The sequence below is a fragment of the Lissotriton helveticus genome, chromosome 9, assembly GCF_964261635.1.
Source record: "Lissotriton helveticus chromosome 9, aLisHel1.1, whole genome shotgun sequence".
NCBI lineage: Eukaryota > Metazoa > Chordata > Amphibia > Caudata > Salamandridae > Lissotriton > Lissotriton helveticus.
The window spans coordinates 539477548-539497056 of record NC_136070.1 but is presented as its reverse complement, the minus strand read 5'-3'; the positions used below and the strand labels follow the sequence as shown (position 1 = coordinate 539497056).

The 19509-nt window shown below is 45.6% G+C and overlaps 1 protein-coding gene across 4 annotated transcripts in view; it reads right to left on the bottom strand.

Annotated features, from left to right (window-relative positions):
- Positions 1–19509, bottom strand: part of DPF1 (double PHD fingers 1) — a 548769-nt gene that overhangs the window by 335280 nt on the left and 193980 nt on the right. For 2 of the 4 annotated variants that reach the window (XM_078660411.1, XM_078660409.1), the window contains exon 3: positions 1815–1907. In XM_078660411.1, coding sequence (XP_078516537.1) covers positions 1815–1907 — 93 coding nt within the window. Of the gene's footprint in view, positions 1–1799; positions 1908–19509 lie in introns of all 4 variants that reach the window. The other 2 variants (XM_078660408.1, XM_078660410.1) reach the window with 1 other exon arrangement.

The following is a 19509-nucleotide window of genomic DNA, read 5'->3' as shown; positions in this document are numbered from 1 at the left end:
CGATGACTGACCTCTCCAGCTATGGTTGTCACCCTTTCCTATATGTGTACACAACCATAGGTCGCAGGGTGAGAAGGTAGGTGGGGAGATGTCTAACGTGGGTGCATCCTCCTAGGTGGGTCATGGACCACTGTCATGGGGAATCCAACGGAATGTGAGGAATAAATATTGTGCAACAAGTGCACTGTTAGGGAGAGCGACATGTCTGAGGGGAGGAGGGAGGTGGGGTTACTGGAGAGGGCCAGGGAAGGGGGGAATGAGTTGGGAAGGGGGTTTGCGTTCTCTGTTATCGGATATGGTGAATAGGTGTCGGCAGTGCTTGCATCGTCTTGGGGTAGCACGATTCAGTCCCTCAAGGCTACGACACAAGTCGGGTGGGATATGACTCCTGCATTTGATGGACTACTCTCCTCACGTAGGAGAGGACGGGCTGGATGAACTAATGTGATGCGGGGCTATGACCTGATGTGGACACAACTGACTACTGAATTGCGCGCTTATGATATATTCTATAAGATCATATGTGAGTTGCATGTATGTGAAATAAGAAAAACGAATAAAGTCTGTTTAAAAAAATAGGTGTGTTAATCCGCTACCCACTGAGATCAGATGTGTCCTTATTTTATATGTGTCATAAACCCTAGATCACTAGACGTCACCAAGGTTGAGATAGCTGTCAACCCTGTCTCCTTTGGGCTTCCACCAAGGAGTGATGTGTCACCCCTCTGACTTAGATTTTCAAGAAGGTCAGATAGGGCCGCAATACATTAAGGCCATTATAATTCCTTTCCTTATTGTGACACCAAAAATGGCCACAAAAAGAGGACAGATTTAAACAAATCTCTCAAAAGGCCTTGTTGGTAAAAGGAGGCACCCAAACTGCAAACATCAATTTTTCCTGGGGTTCCAAAAGTTCTTAGACTAGAACTGAGGTCCGATGTCTGTCACTCTTGTCCTCTTGAAACATCCAAAAGGGTCAGATGCATCACAAACTCTGTACTCTAGACTTCCACAAGAGTCCAACATGTTGTGTTACTATTCTCTCTGCAGGTCAACAAAAGCTCCTGTGTATCATATCTCTCTCTACAGGTTTTTAAAATGTCAGATGTGCCACGCCCTTCTGAATGGGCATCAGATGTGCCACACGTGTCTATTATAGACTTACAAAGAGGTTTAGATGCTTCCTATCCCTGTCCTAACCAATCTTCCTTTGATGACAGAGGTGTTGCAAACTGTATACACCCCTTTACTTCCATGAGGTATGATGTTTGGACACTCAACATTTTTAGAGTGGTCAGCTATATCAGGCCCGACCTTATCAAAACATCTGTAGACGTTTTGGTGTTTTTATCAGTCTCCCTCGTTCTCTAGACATCCACATGTGTATTTGCTGTCCCCGTCCTATCTAGACTTCCACGGAGTTCATATCTATCCCATCCTCAATGAACTTCCACAGCACCTTCGATATATCAACCTCCTGTCCATCTCTTGAACTCTGCGGTTGTCATATATATCTCGTCTTTAGAAATTCTAAGCTTTATTGTGAACCATGGTTGTCACAAATATGGCATCTGTAGATGTGTACAAAGGTCACATGAGTGCTATGTCTGTCCTCTCTGGACTCCCACTGGAGTCAAATGTGCCAGGAACCATAGCCTCTCTGGGCTTCCACAAGGATCAGATCTACCAAGAGCCGGTACTCTTCGGACTCACAAGGGAGTCCGAGTGCCATGGCTCTGAGTGGTCTCTACAGCTCACTAGAGCTGCCCTGAGCCAGCTGACACACACCATCTTCTTACCGATCTTGAACTCACAGGGCCTCAGACGAGGGTCCTCCAAGATGTTGAGCCGCCTCTTCTTCCTCCAGCACCGAGCGGGGTATGTGTAGATTTGTCCTGGAGAAGAACCTGTGGTACAATGGGTACAAGCAAGAGGAAGACATTGTGACTCTGAAGCACCAAAGGGGAGGGAGACTGAGGTTATGAAGGACATTTTTAGAAGGCAGGCAGTGAATCAGCCTTGAAAATAGGTTACAGTCACACGTTTAGCAGCCGATAGAAACATAGAGGGAGGTTCACACGAAACTCATGGTTGAGAGGAAGCATATGTGTAAGTGAATGTCCCATACAGCTGCAGTCCTTCAGTAATGTCCATTTGCAAATGACCTTAGTATGTGGTTTGCTACGCAAAGGAGTAAAAAAGTTACAATGGTTTGACCCAATCACTGAGCATCCTTTATTCACTAAGGTAAGCAGAGAAATTGCATCCATCCATCCATATCACTTGACCAAATCAAATGGTTCTAAATTCAGATGAAACAGACAAGGCTTCTCTTTAAAATCTGTTATATGAGATGCATGACTGAATGCCGCTCTCTACCAGGCCCCAACTTCTTCCACATACATAGACAAAGAGTCTGCAGGAGCAAGGTGTGTGCATAGTTGTTGCATATTTATTACAAAGCTACACAGTACAGAGTCAAATAAAATGTTTTATATTCTTCTGTCAATCTGGAAACTGGGCAATTTGGTAGATTTCTTCAAAATACGCTATAGCGTTTTGCATTCCTGAGTACATTTATGCAAGATGGTCCCACAAAGGTAAATCATAGCACAACACTATAGTGAAGTGAAAACACTCACATATACTACATATTAAAATCTGGAGAGTTTACATTCAAAGTATTACTGCCATTGTTAGTAGGGTAGCTTGTGGTTGACAAAAAAAACTTTGGAGTTGGTCATGCTGCATGGATGGATGCCTGGAAATAATCAACTTCAAATTAGAAGGTGGGGAGCTACTCTCCACCTAAACATTGGCAACCACTCAGAGTTCCCTGTTTCTCTTTTGCATAATGTATGCAGCACTCTAAACCTGCAAGGGCATGGTGTGGACTTACAGTGGGTGCTCCTTCATATCTGGACATGGCTGTGCTTCACTGATGAGGTCAAGACTAAAACATGTGTGCCAGGATCTGCTTTACTTATTGTGGGCTGGTTTGGATGGTATTTTTATGAATCCAAAGCAATAATACTGTGCCCACAATGATGCAATTCTTTTGTCGTGTTTTGCCTTGGCATGAATAGCGCTTGCTAGTCCTATGCTAAAGACATAGATAAAAAAATGGCAAAAACCTTTGGCAAGTTTCTAGCTTGGCATGGGTGGTACAGGGCGTATCCTATGCGTAAATAGTCTGCTAAAAGAAAAGGCATTACAGCTCGCTCCTCATTAATTCCCCATACCTGTTTTTGAGCCTCAGGGAAATGTGGGTGGGTGGATCTTGGAGTCCTGGGTGTTGAGTGGACTAAAGCAAAAGTGGCCCCTAGACTGTTTGCCATTTCTGCCTGCCACAAACTCATGCCGTTCAAGTACCTACATCGTGTGTACTTTCATCCCTCCAGGCTGTGGACAATAGGCAAATTCCCCTCAGTCACATGCTAGCAGCGCAACAACACAGAGGGTTCCTTCCAGTATATCATCAGCGGTAGCTCAATCATTGCTAAATATTGGTCAAGAGTGCACACATACTTGGAGGGTTTTGTAGGTCACACCTTTTCCAGCCACAGCAGGTAAGAGCCGGCCCCATCGCTCTTACCTGCAGCGGCCGCGGCTGACCTTTTCCCTAGATCCCAAAATTGCAATGGTGAAGATTATGTATGGTTGGGAGGGTGGCTTCCTTCACGTCTGCGGGTCGGATCAGGCTGATTGCCAAATGCAACATTGGGAGGAAATGGAGAAGTGTCGACCCTCCAACTGTGAACAAAAGGTGCAGGGGAGGGACAGATGCTATTTTGGCAGAGGAGGAGGTGTTCAGGGCAAGAGGATGCCCTGCTAAATATCAGTAGATCTCATTCCGGTGGATACAGCACATAGACTTTACCTGATTCGGGATGTAGCGGTAGATATTGCCACATGTACCGCAGACAAGGGGAACGCAACATGCATGATCATCTTCCTTCTTATTTGAAAGGGGGGGTGTAAGTTAGATACGTGTTTATATCATTATACACCATTGCTGGTAGTCGATGACCTGCTTATGATGTGAAAAAATACAAATAAAAAGTTCTATCCAAAAAACATGGGCTAAAAAAACAGACACTTGGAATGAACAGGTTTAGGGTGTTGGTGATGTTGAAGATGTGCCCCATGTAAAGGAGCAGCTCTCCATCTAAATATTGGTCACTACCCAGAGTTCTGGATTTCTCTGTTGCATATTATATATGTATAAATTCCCAGTCCCCGCAAGTTTCTGTCTAAAGAGTTTGAGTTGTTTGAATTTTGCTTTGGTAGGTTATTTCATGTCATCATATTAGCATCCTGATTGACTGCACTCACTCAAAGTGCACATTTCACCATTGAGTACCAGCATCTGGAACCCCTAGTAACATTTTCTACTGGCATGTCACTCTCGCAGCTCTGGGGCCACAACAATGCCTCAGATCATCATCTCACTACCATCAGATGAGCCGCGAGACAACCGTCAACACAGACTTATACAACAAGTGCCAGTGGGTGCAGGTGGTGGTCACTAGGACTTGTTTTTCATTCTCTTACTTTGACCCAGTGCAAGAGAAAGTCGGAAAATCCAGAAATAGGGAGGAAGAAAAACACAGGAAAACAGTGCTAAATGGAGAAACCAGGGCTACAAACACACAAGAGTGAGATAAAGAGACAGGGTTTGAAGAGGAGTGAAAGAAACAGGCCTCAGGTGGAATCAAAACTAGGCAGCCTTGGTGTTTGGAAAGCCCAGCAGTCAGCAGGGCTTACAGCATGCTATAAAGATAACATATGGGGTTTTGCAGCCACTTTTTAAGTCTCGCCTGAGCCAGCGCATGCGCTGTCTGGCGAGACATTTAGTGAATGGGTTTTAAAAAGCCGACCACAGCTTTTTGGGTGGCATAGAGCGTGCCGTTACGCGCACAGGTACGAGCAGAGGCGCCATCTGGCTTTCATCTTGCTCTCCCAAGCGTGCGTGCCTCGCTCCGAATCTCTGTCTTCCTCACGCTTCAACACCGCTCCCCCACCACAGAGCGCGTCTCGTGGCCACGGGACTTGCTGTTCCTTCTCTCTGGCTCCCTTTGTTCGTCACCCTACCCTTAGCTTCTGTACGGTAATACTGCACATGACCCATCATGTTTAACAATGGCGTCTGTGCCTGTCTTTTCTTTTGCGCGGCCCGCCAGTTTTTTAAAATATTTTATTTTTAGCCCTTAGTCTTAAATTATTGTGCACATGCCTCTTATTTTGTCATCCATTTTTAAGCAGTGTGGCAAACCTCCTAATTACCCACAAATACGGCCGCACCTAGCTTTTCTTCTGGGTAGCTTGCCCAACTCTGTTTTTTCAATAGTCTAATTTTTTAAATAGCACAGCATGCCGTCTTTAATCCTAAGCAATGGCAGCTGTGCGGCTTGCACAACTCTATTTTCTCATCATTCATTCAAACTTTTTTTTGTAAACAGCTCAGCACGCCTCCTAATCACCAACAATGGCGGCCGTGCACGCTCAAGCGTCTGGCTGGAGCCTTTTGTCACATTACGCATATTTGAAAATCCAGAATCACACATAGAAGTATTTGAGAAATGGAAGCAATTTGCAGCATACCCCAAAAGCCCATGGGTAAAAGGAACAACTTTAATTTTCCATTTAGTGTTTTAATGGAGTCCCGTCTTTTCATCCCAATTGACTCATCTGTCAGGGTTTCTTAAAGGGGAAGGCTTAACCTTCCCAGTGCAGTCTTCACACTACCTCCCATCGTGGAATCGTCACATTGCAAATACTTGTTGTCTGTGCCGCTGAAACACATCTTTATCGCGGATGTGTGGTGGCACACAAGTACGACCCATCTTTCTTTCTCGCCAGGTACATTTTAAAGTAAATTTTGTTTCAAAGTGGATTTTTTTTGGGTGATGGAGCTATGACCACTGAAGGTCAATAGGACTTTATTGTGACGCAGATTGTGTGAGAGTCTGATTCAACTTTATCCTGAGGAAAAAAAATGTGGCATGGGCATTTTGGAACGTACGCAACACTGAACTTAATATAATCAACCGTGAATGCACGTTAAAGACAGTGTTGCATGGTGACTGCTGAGAGGTTGGATTGGAAACTCTGGAACCAGGCAAACTTGGCCATTGGCACACCTGTGTTTCCAAATTGTGTGATTGTGGGAAAACTACTTGCTTCATTAACAGGCAAGAAGTTGCCAGCACTGCAAGGACAAAAAAAACTAGAAGACATTTTTATATTCTTTCTTTAATAGGATCGTTCAGTGGTACATAACGTCTTCTTGGTTATATTTAAGGTAACAAAAAAGCTTATAACACTTTTATATTATAACTTTTCAACATACTACACAGTAGCCACACTGCTCTACAACATAGCTTAAAAACATTGGCAAGGCAAACAGCTCTGGCTAAACACTTGGCTATGCCATTGATTGTTTATACCTTAAGCTTGGCTTTTCCTCTTTTTAGCTATATGGGAATGCTCACCACAATCTGAGGAGGTAGACAGAGGGGCAGTCACTCCTCGGGGTCTACACGAGTCACTTGCGATTTGAGCTAAGAGAATATATACTGTTGCATGGAACTTGTTTGTGATTTCTGTTTGCTATCACATTCATATAGTTTCAATCACGTTTTCCTCTTCATGAGGGTACAATAAAGCATGATGTATTGTTTTACCCCAGGTTTTTGAATGTGAAAGATGAGTTAAAACTTCAGAAGACACTGTTACTGGGCTGACGTCATGTTCTCTTCTGCCATCTCTTTTGGGGCAAGCCACTAGGATTACAGCCGCTCCATGGTGGCAGCCTCAATTTACTTGCATTTAAAAGGAAAAGTATTCATTTGCAAAAAATGTTAGTGCTGTTTGCGAACCCTGCATTCAATTTACAGACTCTTATCACGTCAATCACATTGATTGCATCTCACTTTGTGTGTAGAACTGTACTTAGAGTTTCTGCTCCAGAGTAGCAAAGGAGGTGACCAAACCTTCCTACCATGTTCCTTTGGTACTCACAGTGTGAAGACTCTGAATCAAGGCCAAGATAATAAGCCCGTCATTATCTCCTCTTCTTCCATCCTGGTCCCATTACTTACTATTTGAGTGAAACTGCCAATTCTCTCCATTGAGGCCACACTGTCAAACTGTTTTCTCCTTCTATTAAAGGTTAAAGGCCCTGCCATAAATCCCTCCCCCACCCCAAACACTTCCTGTTTATTTTGTTTGTGCCCTTCTACAAAGTTGGGGCTGCTGAGGGGTTGCAAGGGCACCTCTCTGCAAGTGAATGTTGTCTCAGATAGCCAATAATTGATTGAAACACCCTTTTGAGCCTTTAGAGGAGGTATCTGAAAGGTCCTTACCATAAAAGTATTCTACTTAGTTGTGATTAGGACAGCGAAGAGGTTAGGGGAACTAAATAATTTAGTCCGTTGTCATCTATATTTAAGGGTTTTCAACTCCAGGATAGTGCTTTCCTTGGATCCGAGGTTTTTGCTTAAAGTCAATTCCACCTTCCATATGGACCAGGAAATAATACTCCATGCATTACAACAACAGGAAGGGAATATCACAGGTCTTTTATTAATCTTCTAACATGTGGTAAGAGCCCTTGAGATCTATCACACATGATCAGCAGAGTTCAGAAGCTCTGATCGTTTACTTGTTAATTTTGGCCCTGTGAAAAAAGCGGAAACATCTTAGCTAAATTGGTAAATATGGGTATTTTCTCACATTTTCAGGCAGAATGTAAAGATACACCACGTGGAATAAAGGCCCATTCTACTAGGAGCATGGTGGCCTCATTGACCGAGCGGGCAGGTGTCTCCATCTGTGACATATGTAGAGCTGCAACTTGGGCCTCATCTTTAACCTTTGTGCCACACTACAGGCGTAATGTCACTCAGAGTTCTAAGTTATCCCTTAGCTTTCAGTTAATTGTAGGATCAATTTCCACTTAGATATCCTACTTTTATTTTGATTTCTAGTGACATAACTGTATGTTGTCTTTCTGTTTGTGTTACAATGAGTGAGTATTGTGCAGTAAAGTGATTAGAGCACGACTCTCAAATAGATGGGGTGAATGACCATACAGTTCTTCCCTAAAATGTACATCATAGTGGTACAATGAGGTTTGAGCTATGTCATAGAGTAGAGGTAGAGGATATATTGAAAGAGGTGCAGGTTGAGACATAGAGTAGTAAATTGAAGCGAGATGAAGGTTTTTTTCTGTTTTTTCCCATTCATTTATTTTCTACAGTAGAGGAACAAACATATAGATACATAACTACACAGAGAGGTACACATGTATAGAGAAAATAATATAGAGATATGAAGTTATATTATATAAAGCCCCATATGTGCATGTATGGATAAATAGTTAGGAAAACCGACTTTCAAGTGTTGCTGTACATAAAGCTAATTTTTTATGTGTTTTCTTTATATATATTTCTTTATTTTTATTTTATATTTTCCCAATATTTCAATAGTGAAGCACTAATAGATACAATTGTTATGATCATATTTACATATTGTGATAGATAAAATAAAACAAAACAGAGACCCATGAGCATATAATAAAATAACGTATATAACTTATCACATATTGTGATAGATAAAATAAAATAGAGAATCATAAGCATATAATCAAATAACTTATATGTAAACTATTCAGTGACCTATATGCATGTTAAGCATAAAATAATATATATATATATATTAACCATAGGTAATGTATATATTTGTTATACAGACCTGTAGGAATATCTATATATTTTTAAACTAGAAGTAATATATATATTTGTACAAAGAAATGCGCGTATCCAACCACATAAATATAATCAAATTATACATGTTTACATACACAGGCATATGCTGTACATTTGTGTTTTGAGTATGGTGGTCATGTAGGAAAGAGTAGACTTCTGAAGATAAGATAGTTACCGTGGATCTTAGGTTTGGAGGCAGTGAATTCCATAGTTTTGCTGCTTGAACAGAGAAAGATGTACCACCCATGTGTTTTTCTTGTGAGCTGGGATTTTAAGGTGAGGTGCCAATCTGGAGAGGAGGTTCCTTTGTTGTAAGTATTTGATGATTTTATTCCTGATGAAAAGTGATCCTGTTCCATGTATTGCTTTGTAGGTGATACAAAGCAGTGTTAAAGTGGATCTTCTGCCAACCGGTAACCAATGTAGGGCCCTCAAGGCAGGAGAGATGTGGCCTTGTGACTTTACATGCGGCAGAGTTCTGAATCCGTTGTAGTCTTTTTTCATATTTGATAAGGATAATCTGTGGTGGAGACCATTAGCGTAATCAAGTTTAGACAGTAAAAGATAGACAGAAGCTTGGACCTATTGTGGCAATCCTAGGTGGGGGAAGATGTGTCACAGAGTTTTCATAGTAATGAAGCTTGCACTTGCTAACTTATCTACTTTGGGATTCATAGATAACTTGGACATCATGTAATTCCAAGTTTTCTTACTTCCTTGGACACTTTAGGAGGTGGTCCCAGGTCGTTAGCCCAGGCGCAGAGTGGGTTCGAATTTTTCCAATCCCCACATGTGAGTATTTCAGTTTTGGATGCATTCAACTTGTGATGGCTCATTGTCGTCCACTGATCAACGGCTCTAAGGCAACTGAAGATTTTTTAGCTTTCAATGTCATTGGGGCTTTCCAGTTTAAATAGTATTTGTGTGCCATCTGCGTAGGTATAGCATGTGAGCTGAAATTAATTGATCATTGATGGTAATGACTTCATGTAGACGGTGAATCCATGGATGAGATGTTGGAGCCTTGAAGGACTCTTGCTTTTGTGAAGTACGGTTTGGATGAGAAAGGGGGGAGTATGGATACCATTTGTTCTGGGGGCTTCTGCAAGGTCAGACGTACACAGGGGTTCAGTGATAGAGCGAGCTTCAAGTGCCAGAAGGACTCGCTCCATTTTGGATAGCCCGTCCTCAACCTGTCTCCGTATGCCACAGCCCAGGCCCAGACAACAGCCTCTAAGCGTTACTTTTAGTGTGTCCCATTCTATCAGAGCTAAGGTAGTTGTACCCACATTTCGATAAAAGTACTCAACAATAGCAATATGTAGGGAAGCACGAAAATGGGGGTCCTCTAGCATACCCGGCTGTAGGCACCAAGTGGTGATCGGGGATGCCCAGTGTCCCATGTGATATGTATATATTGTAGATTGTGGTTGGAGTGAGTACAACCCAAATGGTCAGTATGGGCAATGGAGAGCATAATATCCAATCTATTCTAACATGTAGTTAATGTGGGTGGGAACAGAAAGAATACACTTGTGAAGTGGGATTACGAGACCTCCATATATCCACCAGATGCCATTGATACAACCAGTCTTTCAGCGTCGAGGCATTAATAGAGGCTGCTGTACATTGTAAAGGAGGAAAGAAGGAAAGGAAAGGAGGAAAGGAGCGGTCCAAGCTTGTGTCCAAGACACTATTAAAGTCACCTCCTGTCAACCATGGGAGGTCATTCCAACTTGAGAGTATCTAGGAAAGTGACTGTAGAAAGGAGCCCTGATCAGCATTAGGTGCATAAATATTGCCCAACTGGAGGAGACACCCATTGAGCCTGCTCTTAATTAATAGGTACCTACCCTATGCATCTATCAAAACCTCATCCACCAGAAAATAAGTCCCCAGGCGAACCCAGATTAACACTCCTCGGGCATAAGAAGTGTAGTTTGTGGCAAAAACCTGCCCTCTCCACTTGCGTTGCAGTTTGATCCATTCTGAAAGTGTTAAATGTGACTCCTGCAATAGAGCGATGTGGGAAATGTGACGTTTGAGATATGAAAATACTGCATAGCAACTAAATGGGGTATGCATACCATGGACATTCCAGGTGATAGTGTTCTGATGTGTCATATTATAGCTGGGTGAAAGAATGTATAATATTGAAGTCTGAGAGTGTACACGTGACTGCATTGGAAGGGCAGGGTCGGAATCCCTGAGGCGAGTGCAGCAGAACCAATGCAACTTGAACCTGATGCCAACATGGCGTGTTTTCAATACCAAAAGGGAGGACCTTAGGGTAGGCTGCCCAAACTGAGACACAAACTATGTCAAAAAGAGTGAACCTTAAAAGATGTGGGTGTGGGGGTATGAGACTTCATAGGTCATTCAGAGTATCAACCCCTAACAGTACAGAGATAAGGTGCATCCTGACTTCAGCCCAGCTGCAACCCCCGTGTGGGAACGCCGACCCAGACCAGAGGGATGGGGAAACCTCCACCCACCATCAACATGCCTGGTCCTTCACAACTTGGAGAGGCCCGATCTGTGTGCAGTAGATCATGATAGGCAGGAGAGAAAAATAATGATTCAGCAAAAGGTATTTTACAGACCAAAGAAGGATTAGATCAAATAATGTCACAAGACATCTGTGGGGTGACATCCACCAGGTTTGCCGAGTTGGTATCTGATGGGTACGCTGCCGACTACTCCTCGTCCCTCGATGATCGGGTAGAGACTGCATTCTGATCAGCACCAGTAACTGCATCATTGATCCATGCATCCTCCTGGACAGCCCATCAGCGCTCTGTTATGATCTGACCCATATTCGGGCCAGGGGGTGGTGTTTCTTATGCCGCTTTCGTGATCCAGGTGGGCTGCTCGTGGACCCCCTGCTGCCCCCATACATGTTTGGTCAGGGACCAGAGAAGGGTCCAGAGGTCTCCAGCAGTCCCAGGCATCTTGTGGTGTATCAAAGAATCTTGTCAGCAGATACCACATGCAACTGCGTAGGGAAAAGTAAAGAGTATTTCATAGCCAGTGTTCAGAGTTGCAGTTTTACTGCTAAGAAGGAACTGCATTGGTGTTGCACTCAGCGGAGGCCGGCACGGATCGTTGGTAGAGGCAGGGGGAGGAGGAAGGGGAATGTAAACAAATGTAAATAATGACTTACCTTTTCGGCACGTCCTGCGTCTCAGCTTCCGCTCTCCTCTGCGTCAGAACAGGAACCCGGAAACCCCCCCCAGCTCCCCTGACCAACCACAATGCTGCAATGCAGCATTGTGATTGGAAAGCACCCAGGCTTCCCTGACCAAATTGGTCTGAGCGCCGTGGTTCTTGCGCTCAGACGGGGACTGGGAGTTTGTGCATGTTCTCCACCCTGGCTGTAAGCAGCCTGGATGGAAAACATGGGAAGTGCCCAGAGGGCCTACCAAAGCATCATGCGCACGTCAGTGTGCTCAGCACTCCTCCCTTGTCCTGCTCTGAGAGCAGAGCCGCCCCGCCCACCCGCTCGCAAAGCAGTGGGAACAAATAAAATGATAATAACATTTAGTTATTATCATTTTATTTTTCATTTAGTCACACTGCTTAAAAGAAGTGGGGCTACGCTCCTCCGCCTTAGCAGAGGAGCCACCACTGGTTTCACTCCTATGGTGTAGTTCAGAAAGAACCTTACGCGTGCATTGTCCAGCCTGATGTCTTCCAGTTTCCTGGTTTCATGCAGAATGAAGTCTCTGTCACAATAGGGTAATACTTTAAAGATGAATGGTCAGGGGCGATCGCCAGGAGCGGGTCTCCCTGAGAGAATTCGGTGTGCCCTTTCAACAGTGCAGTTAGATGACAAGGAGGATTCCGGCAGCAGCTCCCTTCAGTAAATGCGACCACATCATAACCCTCTGCCCCCTCGGGGAGGCCAATAAGGCAGCTAATATTGCGTCTTGAGTGACCCTCTGCGTTTTCCACTCTAGACTCCAGACACTGAATCCTAGAGCCATATTCTCGCACTTGTTGTTCCAATAATGTTGTTCCAATAATTTAGTGGCAGGTTGGATCTCCAAGAAAGTTTGTTCCGTGGTCGTTACTCTGCCAATTTCCTTAGATCACTATGGAGTAGTGTGAGATCTGCGACTACATTGTCAATTTTAGATTCCAGGGAAACCCGGGAGTGTTCTATAGCCGCCAGCACCACATTCAACCTGTCTCCAGCGGGTGAAGGCTGACTCAGGGGATCCGATCTATCAGCTCCCGCAGACGACGAGGAACGTGAGAAGGTCCTGGAGGTGGTGTTCCAAGTACGGCCCATCCCAGCAATCTCTGCCAGCAAGAAAGCCACTGCAATGCAAACAATCAGGGTCTGCAAGGATCTGCCCGAGAGCGTAATGATTAAGAGGTCTAGTGTTGTGTCAAAGGCAGCCAAGGCAGTGGACGCAAGCAACAGTCACGCAACTCACTGCTATCTTCTTCCACAGCTGGGGGAGGAACCAGCTACCAGCTTCAGGGCGTAGGCTTCAGGGAGGAAGGGGTCAACATCCAGAGATCATGAGCCTGCCCGCAGTTGCCCTCCAGTGTAGTGTGGCGCAACGCAGCACGTGCAACCCAAAGCGCAGATGGCCACAACAGTAGAAAGGTCACAGCATCCAGAGGTACAAAAACTGCAAGGATGAATAGAGGCGTTGTATCTCTGCTGCACCACCAGGCGTCCCCAATGAAAGAGATTATGATGCGGCAGCTAGTAGTGAGCAAAGTGATATAGGGTAAAAAGAGACAGCAAACAACTGTATCTATCAATCAATCAATCAATCAATGCATTTATATAGCGCACTACTCACCCGGAGGGTCTCAAGGCGCTGGGGGGATGGGGGTCCGCTACTGCTCGAACAGCCAGGTCTTGAGCTGCTTCCTGAAGGCGAGGTGGTCCTGGGTCAGGCGGAGGTGGGTAGGAAGGGAGTTCCAAGTCTTGGCGGCCAGGTAGGAGAAGGACCTTCCTCCTGTGGTGGCTCTTCGGATGCGGGGGACGGCAGCGAGGGCGTGGCTGGTCGAGCGAAGCTGGCGTTTGGGAGCGTAGAAGTTGAGGCGGCTGTTGAGGTATCCTGGTCCTTGGTTGTGTAGGGCTTTGTGTGCGTGGGTGAGGAGCCGGAAGGTGATTCTCTTGTTGACCGGGAGCCAGTGCAGGTCTCTCAGGTGTCCGGAGATGTGGCTGCGGTGGGGGATGTCCAGGATGAGTCGTGCTGAGGTGTTCTGGATCCGCTGGAGTCTCTTCTGGAGTTTGGCGGTGGTTCCGGCGTAGAGGGAGTTGCCATAGTCCAGACGGCTGGTGACGAGGGCCTGGGTGACCGTCTTCCTGGTCTCGGTGGGGATCCATCGGAAGATCTTACGTAGCATGCGCAGGATGTTGAAGCACGACGAGGAGACGGCGTTGACTTGTCTGGTCATGGAGAGGGAGGAGTCCAGGATGAAGCCCAGGTTGCGTGCGTGGTCTGTTGGTTTGGGTGCGCTGCCCAGGGCGGGGGGCCACCAGGAGTCATCCCAGGCGGAGGTATCTAGAACATATTTTTCAGCGAGGGAGACCATAATTTCCCTGATAGGAAGAACAAGTGCTTAAATGAGTATTGATGGGTGTAGACTGCCAAATAAATGTGGGGTGATCCCATGCAACACGAGCCCCTCTAGTTCTGTGGGGGAGTCCAGACAGACTCCCAGCGAGGAGCGGGAGCCATTTCCCCATCTCTGGGGCCCGTGTGGTGGGCTCCACCCCAGGCCTTAGATCAACGGCAGGAATTTCTGTGGCACCGTCAGCTCACTCAGTAAGTCCCGCAGTTCAGCACCATGCAGGCGGAGTACAATTGTGAGCAATGGGCTGGGGCACACCCCGGGTTGAGCAGCACACACTGTGTCAGCGAAGGGCAGGAGGTAGGCGGACAACCTGGTGCAATCCCGCCATGGGTCCCACAGGCTGCCACACCACCCGTAGCAGGCCGGGGATCCATGCTGGCTCAGTCCAGCAGTCTCACCTCCAGTGCTCTCTCATTCAGTGTCCCGGAGGCACCCTGTCGTCTCCGGCGTCTGCTCTCGGCCCCTCACCAGTTCCGCAAGCGGGTTCGTAGGCCGGCCGCCTCCATCCGCAGCATCCACCCCAGCCTGCACCAGGTCACATATCCACAACATCCACTGACGGGTTGCTGCAGGCACCACGTCGACAGGAACACAGAGGGTGGTACTTGTGCAGCCCAGTAAGCTCTTTTCAGTGTGCGGATGCCCCTCCTGGGGGTTATAAAGTATCGGATGGGTGGCAGAGCAGCGTTAAAAAGAGTCCACCGTCTTGGACCTGTCTTTCTTTCCCTCTCCTTTCATTCTTTCTTTCACAACCTCTTTCCCAAAGGCAAGAGGCTGGCAGTTCATGCCAGACCGATTGGCTTTTTAAAATCTGTATTATCCAAGACCTTTTGATTTTACTACACTTTTGTGAATAACATAATTAAGTATGGTTTTTTTTTGCCAGACTTCATCCATTGATCAGTGATTCTGTCATGCAAATTTTTTTTCCACCCACTCCAGCATGCATCAAGGGGCAATGTGTCAGCCCACTTCAGCCATTGTGTGACTTCACCATGAGTTACGGCTTGGACTATCCTTTCCCAAGGAGCACATGAATACACAAAGTAGTTTCCTTCAGTTCTAGGGAGGACTATGGCAATATGTGCTTTTTTAGACCAAAATAAAAAAAAATCCTTTAGCCAATGTTTTTGTTTAGATTGATGAGGTCCCAGCTGCAAACAAGAATTGGCAAAAGGCTGGTGGCAAACGCCAGGCCTACTGGCTTTGCTATGCTTGTTCATGTGTGTTACCAGGAATTTGAAACTTTTTATATGAATTATGGAAACAACAATAGACCAAAACGTCGTTAAAAAAACAGGGAAAACATAAAAATGTACAAATAAAATAATGAATTGGGAATGGTCCTTAAACGTCCAAGTATTTCAAAGGTCAGAGGTTGATTAAAAACAGCTCAGAAATGTTTGAAGCTTGTGGAATGGCACATTAATCCTGCCAACTATGTTGAAACCTTTGTAATTACTTATCTGACTTGTTTGGCTGTGACACAGGAAAGAGAGACTTGGCTGGGACCAGGGAGAAGAGGTCTAAGTGGGGGAAGGAAAGTAGAAGCAGCATGGTGAGGTCTGAGAGGGCAAGAGGGAGGTGAGACCTGATGGGAAGAGAGAGTGGTGAGGACTGATGTAAGAGTAAGAATGTGAGTGAGGTCTCAAGGGAATAGATGTGAGACGCAGGAGCGACCCGGTAAGGACACAAGAGCATGGGCTGATGGGAGAGCTGGGATGGGTGTTCTAATGGAAACGTGAGGATGTCATCGCTATGGGTGGCAGGGGGGTGAACCCCTGCAGCCCAACAGGCCTCACCCACAACCTAAGCCAAAGGCGATGGGGTAGGAGAGATGTGAGGCCCGATGAGGGAGCGCTTGACGGCCTGATACGGGGTGCAGGGAGGCAAACCCTTATCAGAGAGCAGGGCAGCTGAGATCTGATGAGGCAGAAAAGAGTAGAGGTCTGATATGGGAACATGGGGCGGCCTAATAAGGGCCTATGCAAGTGATGAAAGCAGAGAGAGTGATGCCTGGTATTGGTGGTGAGGAAATATAATGGTCGACCAGAAAGTATGGGCATGGGTGAAGTCTGATGGGGGCTGGAGGGGAGAGCTAGTGGTGCAGCGAGTAGCGCAGGTCACGAGGGGCCTTCCCTTTGGCTCAAAGTGTGAGATAGTGTCAGATAAGGCACTCCATTGCACTGAAAATACGCTGTCTCTAATGAAGGGTGGCACTGTCCAGGTGTGTGGAGTTCATGCATGATTCCCCATTCCATTCTGGCAGTTGGTGTTTTCCTTTACCTGTCATAAATGCAAGGCTACAAGCTCTAAAATGAAGAAAGAAAAAAAAGTGATGTAGACATTGTTTACAGTAATGCTGGACAGAAGCATACTGCACTTATGCTTAAAAGGCGGCGGCTATGCTGATCTGGTTGCAGCTTGGAGCCTGTGCTCTTCTCCGTGATTTAGGACAAGACATAACTCTCTGTGGTTTGGAAATTACGAGTAGACCGGTGGCCAGAGGCGCAACTAGAGCCAAATTTCGGGAAGGGGAGAAGGGCGGAAGGGAGGAGGGGATTAAGAAAACATTTCGGGGGGGGGGGGGCTGAATCTTTAAGCAATAGGCAGAGTGGAGGTGCAGGGGCTCTTAGAAAGGGTGAAACAACAGCAAGGCCTTATTAACATGCAAATAGTCTTTTAAAGACATGTGAAGTGCTCGGGTGCTACTGTGTGTGTGCCCGGGAAGCTGTCTCATCCCGGACTGCCACACACGATGGGGGGTGGGAGGGGGAAGCCCTTTGAGTCCAATGGGTGTTGCGCGCCTGCCGGTGGCACTAAGAAAAGAGCACGTGGGTTTTCCGCTCTTTGTAAATATTTTCATTCAGTGAGGAGACAAAAACCTGCGTCAGCACAGAATACGCTGCTGTAGGCCGCACACCTCGCGATTCCGATGTCGCGTGAAGTATCCTGCCTGACACCACCGACAACAGACGGGAAGCCCCTATCTCCTCGTCGCGAGGCCCCGGAGCCGGCAACAGCTGCCCGCCTGCCACCCCAGACGAGGAGGACGTGCTAATTGACAGCCACCGGCAGGCCACGCAGCCGCTGCCGGGGCGCTGAGGACAGCGCTCTGATGGAACATCTGGAAGGGCAATGTGTTGCGCGAGCCGGGTACTGGCGTGCAGCACGTGCCACAGTCTGGATTGGCGTTCAGTGGTTTGGTGGCTCGACTGCATCATATCTCGTTCGCGGCATGCTGTATATATTTTGCCCCAGCCACGTCTGGAACCCTTGCTTTACCGCGGTGCCCTATAGGCAGGGTCGCTTGAATTTTGCAGAAACTAGAGAACAAATCACCCAGCAGTGTTGACTGAAATATGCCACAAGAAAAATCAATCAGCAAATCTCCTCTTATTTCCTCTCCTTTCTCTTTTTCCCACTGTCTGTTTTCTGTCCTTTCCCTTTTCTATCACTCGCCTAAGAGTAAGCCAGACCACTGCAAGTGATGTATACGATTGTTTGTACCACTCATAAAATTCAAATAAAAATGTTATAAAAATTTAAAAAAATCAGCACATTGTGCGGCCGTTTCAATTAGCTTTTTTCGTCATTTTGAAACACATTGATACTGTGTGGGGAAAAGTGCTATATCAGTGCCAAAGGGACTGTTACTGTGCTACACCACTTAATTTCAAAACGTTTGAACCATTTGACGTAGAAAGAAATTTTAGCTGTTGAACTCCGAAAATCACGATGCAGATGGTGGATTATGTAGCAAGAGTGATAAGCCATTCATTGGACAAAGAATCTCATAATTACAGCTGTCCTGCCTGTAGTCAGAGACAATGGAATCATGTGGTAGGGAGGGTCAAATTGTGCGGCACGGCTATATAAATTCTGTGGCACGAAAGGGCAAATTATGCAGTATTAAGCAGTACATTTTCTGACAGGATTACTTCTTTATTTTATCACTTTACTAAGGCTTCATTTCAGTTATCTGTTTAATACCTAAATACAGAAATCAGCCACAGAAAAGTGTTCAGTTAACCTTTGTAAAGGGCTGTCCATTGCATGGCAACACGTGTGGTAGTGGTTTTAGTAACTCGATCCATTTGAGTAAGAACAATTTTTATTAAAATCTGCAAATTATGCAGAAGGTGATGGAATGTGTGGAAGGTGCAGCGAATCTGTAACTATGTTTAAAACGTCATACCCGCAGAATTGTAAAAGTCCAGTGTACCTGCCTATATTTGAGATGTGTACTCCTTACACATTGACGAAATACAATGATACAATGATCTCTTATGAAAGGTCACTTAAAAAATGCAACAACTTAATTTGAATGTAATATGGACGTGGTAGCCTAGCACCTATATTTTTGCTTGCTGAACCGAGAGGGACCATTTGGGCTGATACTTTTCTAGAGAAATGGTCAAACCCCACTATGTACAAGAGCATATGGTCAACCATATCTAAGCCTTTATTTTATAGTCTATTTTTATATTTGGTGTTTTAGTAGGGACATGGTGGGCAAACGCAAAATACACCTAAGTAAGTCCTGCAAAAAGACTACAATCTTCGTCCCTTATTTGCTCTGTCATGCACTTATTGGCGGCAGACACCCAACTGCTAGGTAAGCAATAAGCATTTTGGTGGAAGTGATAGGAATCAGGGGCTAATGTACCTACCAGTTTTATCTGAGAGAGCTTGATGTGCTGGTGACTAGAAATATAATCTTTGAGTGGAGTGTATGAAAGAAGTGTTACAGGGTATTACTACTGCTGCCCTACTTGTCGATCAAAATACACAATGCCTCATTACAAATTGTACAGACTAATCCTTGTTATTCCCTTCACACACACACCTCAGAATAACAATGACCAGAGGTCTGGTGATTCCGGCTGCAGGGAAATAACAGGATTGCAAGTTTTTTTCCAGAAATCACATGTAGGAATTTGTGCTTTTGCACCAATTTCCACGTTTTTCCTCAGCATTTCACTGGGACATTTCACCCAAGATCTTCAGGTGAAACACCACAGTTTGGAGTCCTGATGGTATCGGTCCTGTCGATAGCCCCATTGGTATTAGCAGGATTGCATTTAATCAAGCCCATGGGATCCTACCAGGCTCCTAGCCTGGCTGAGGATCA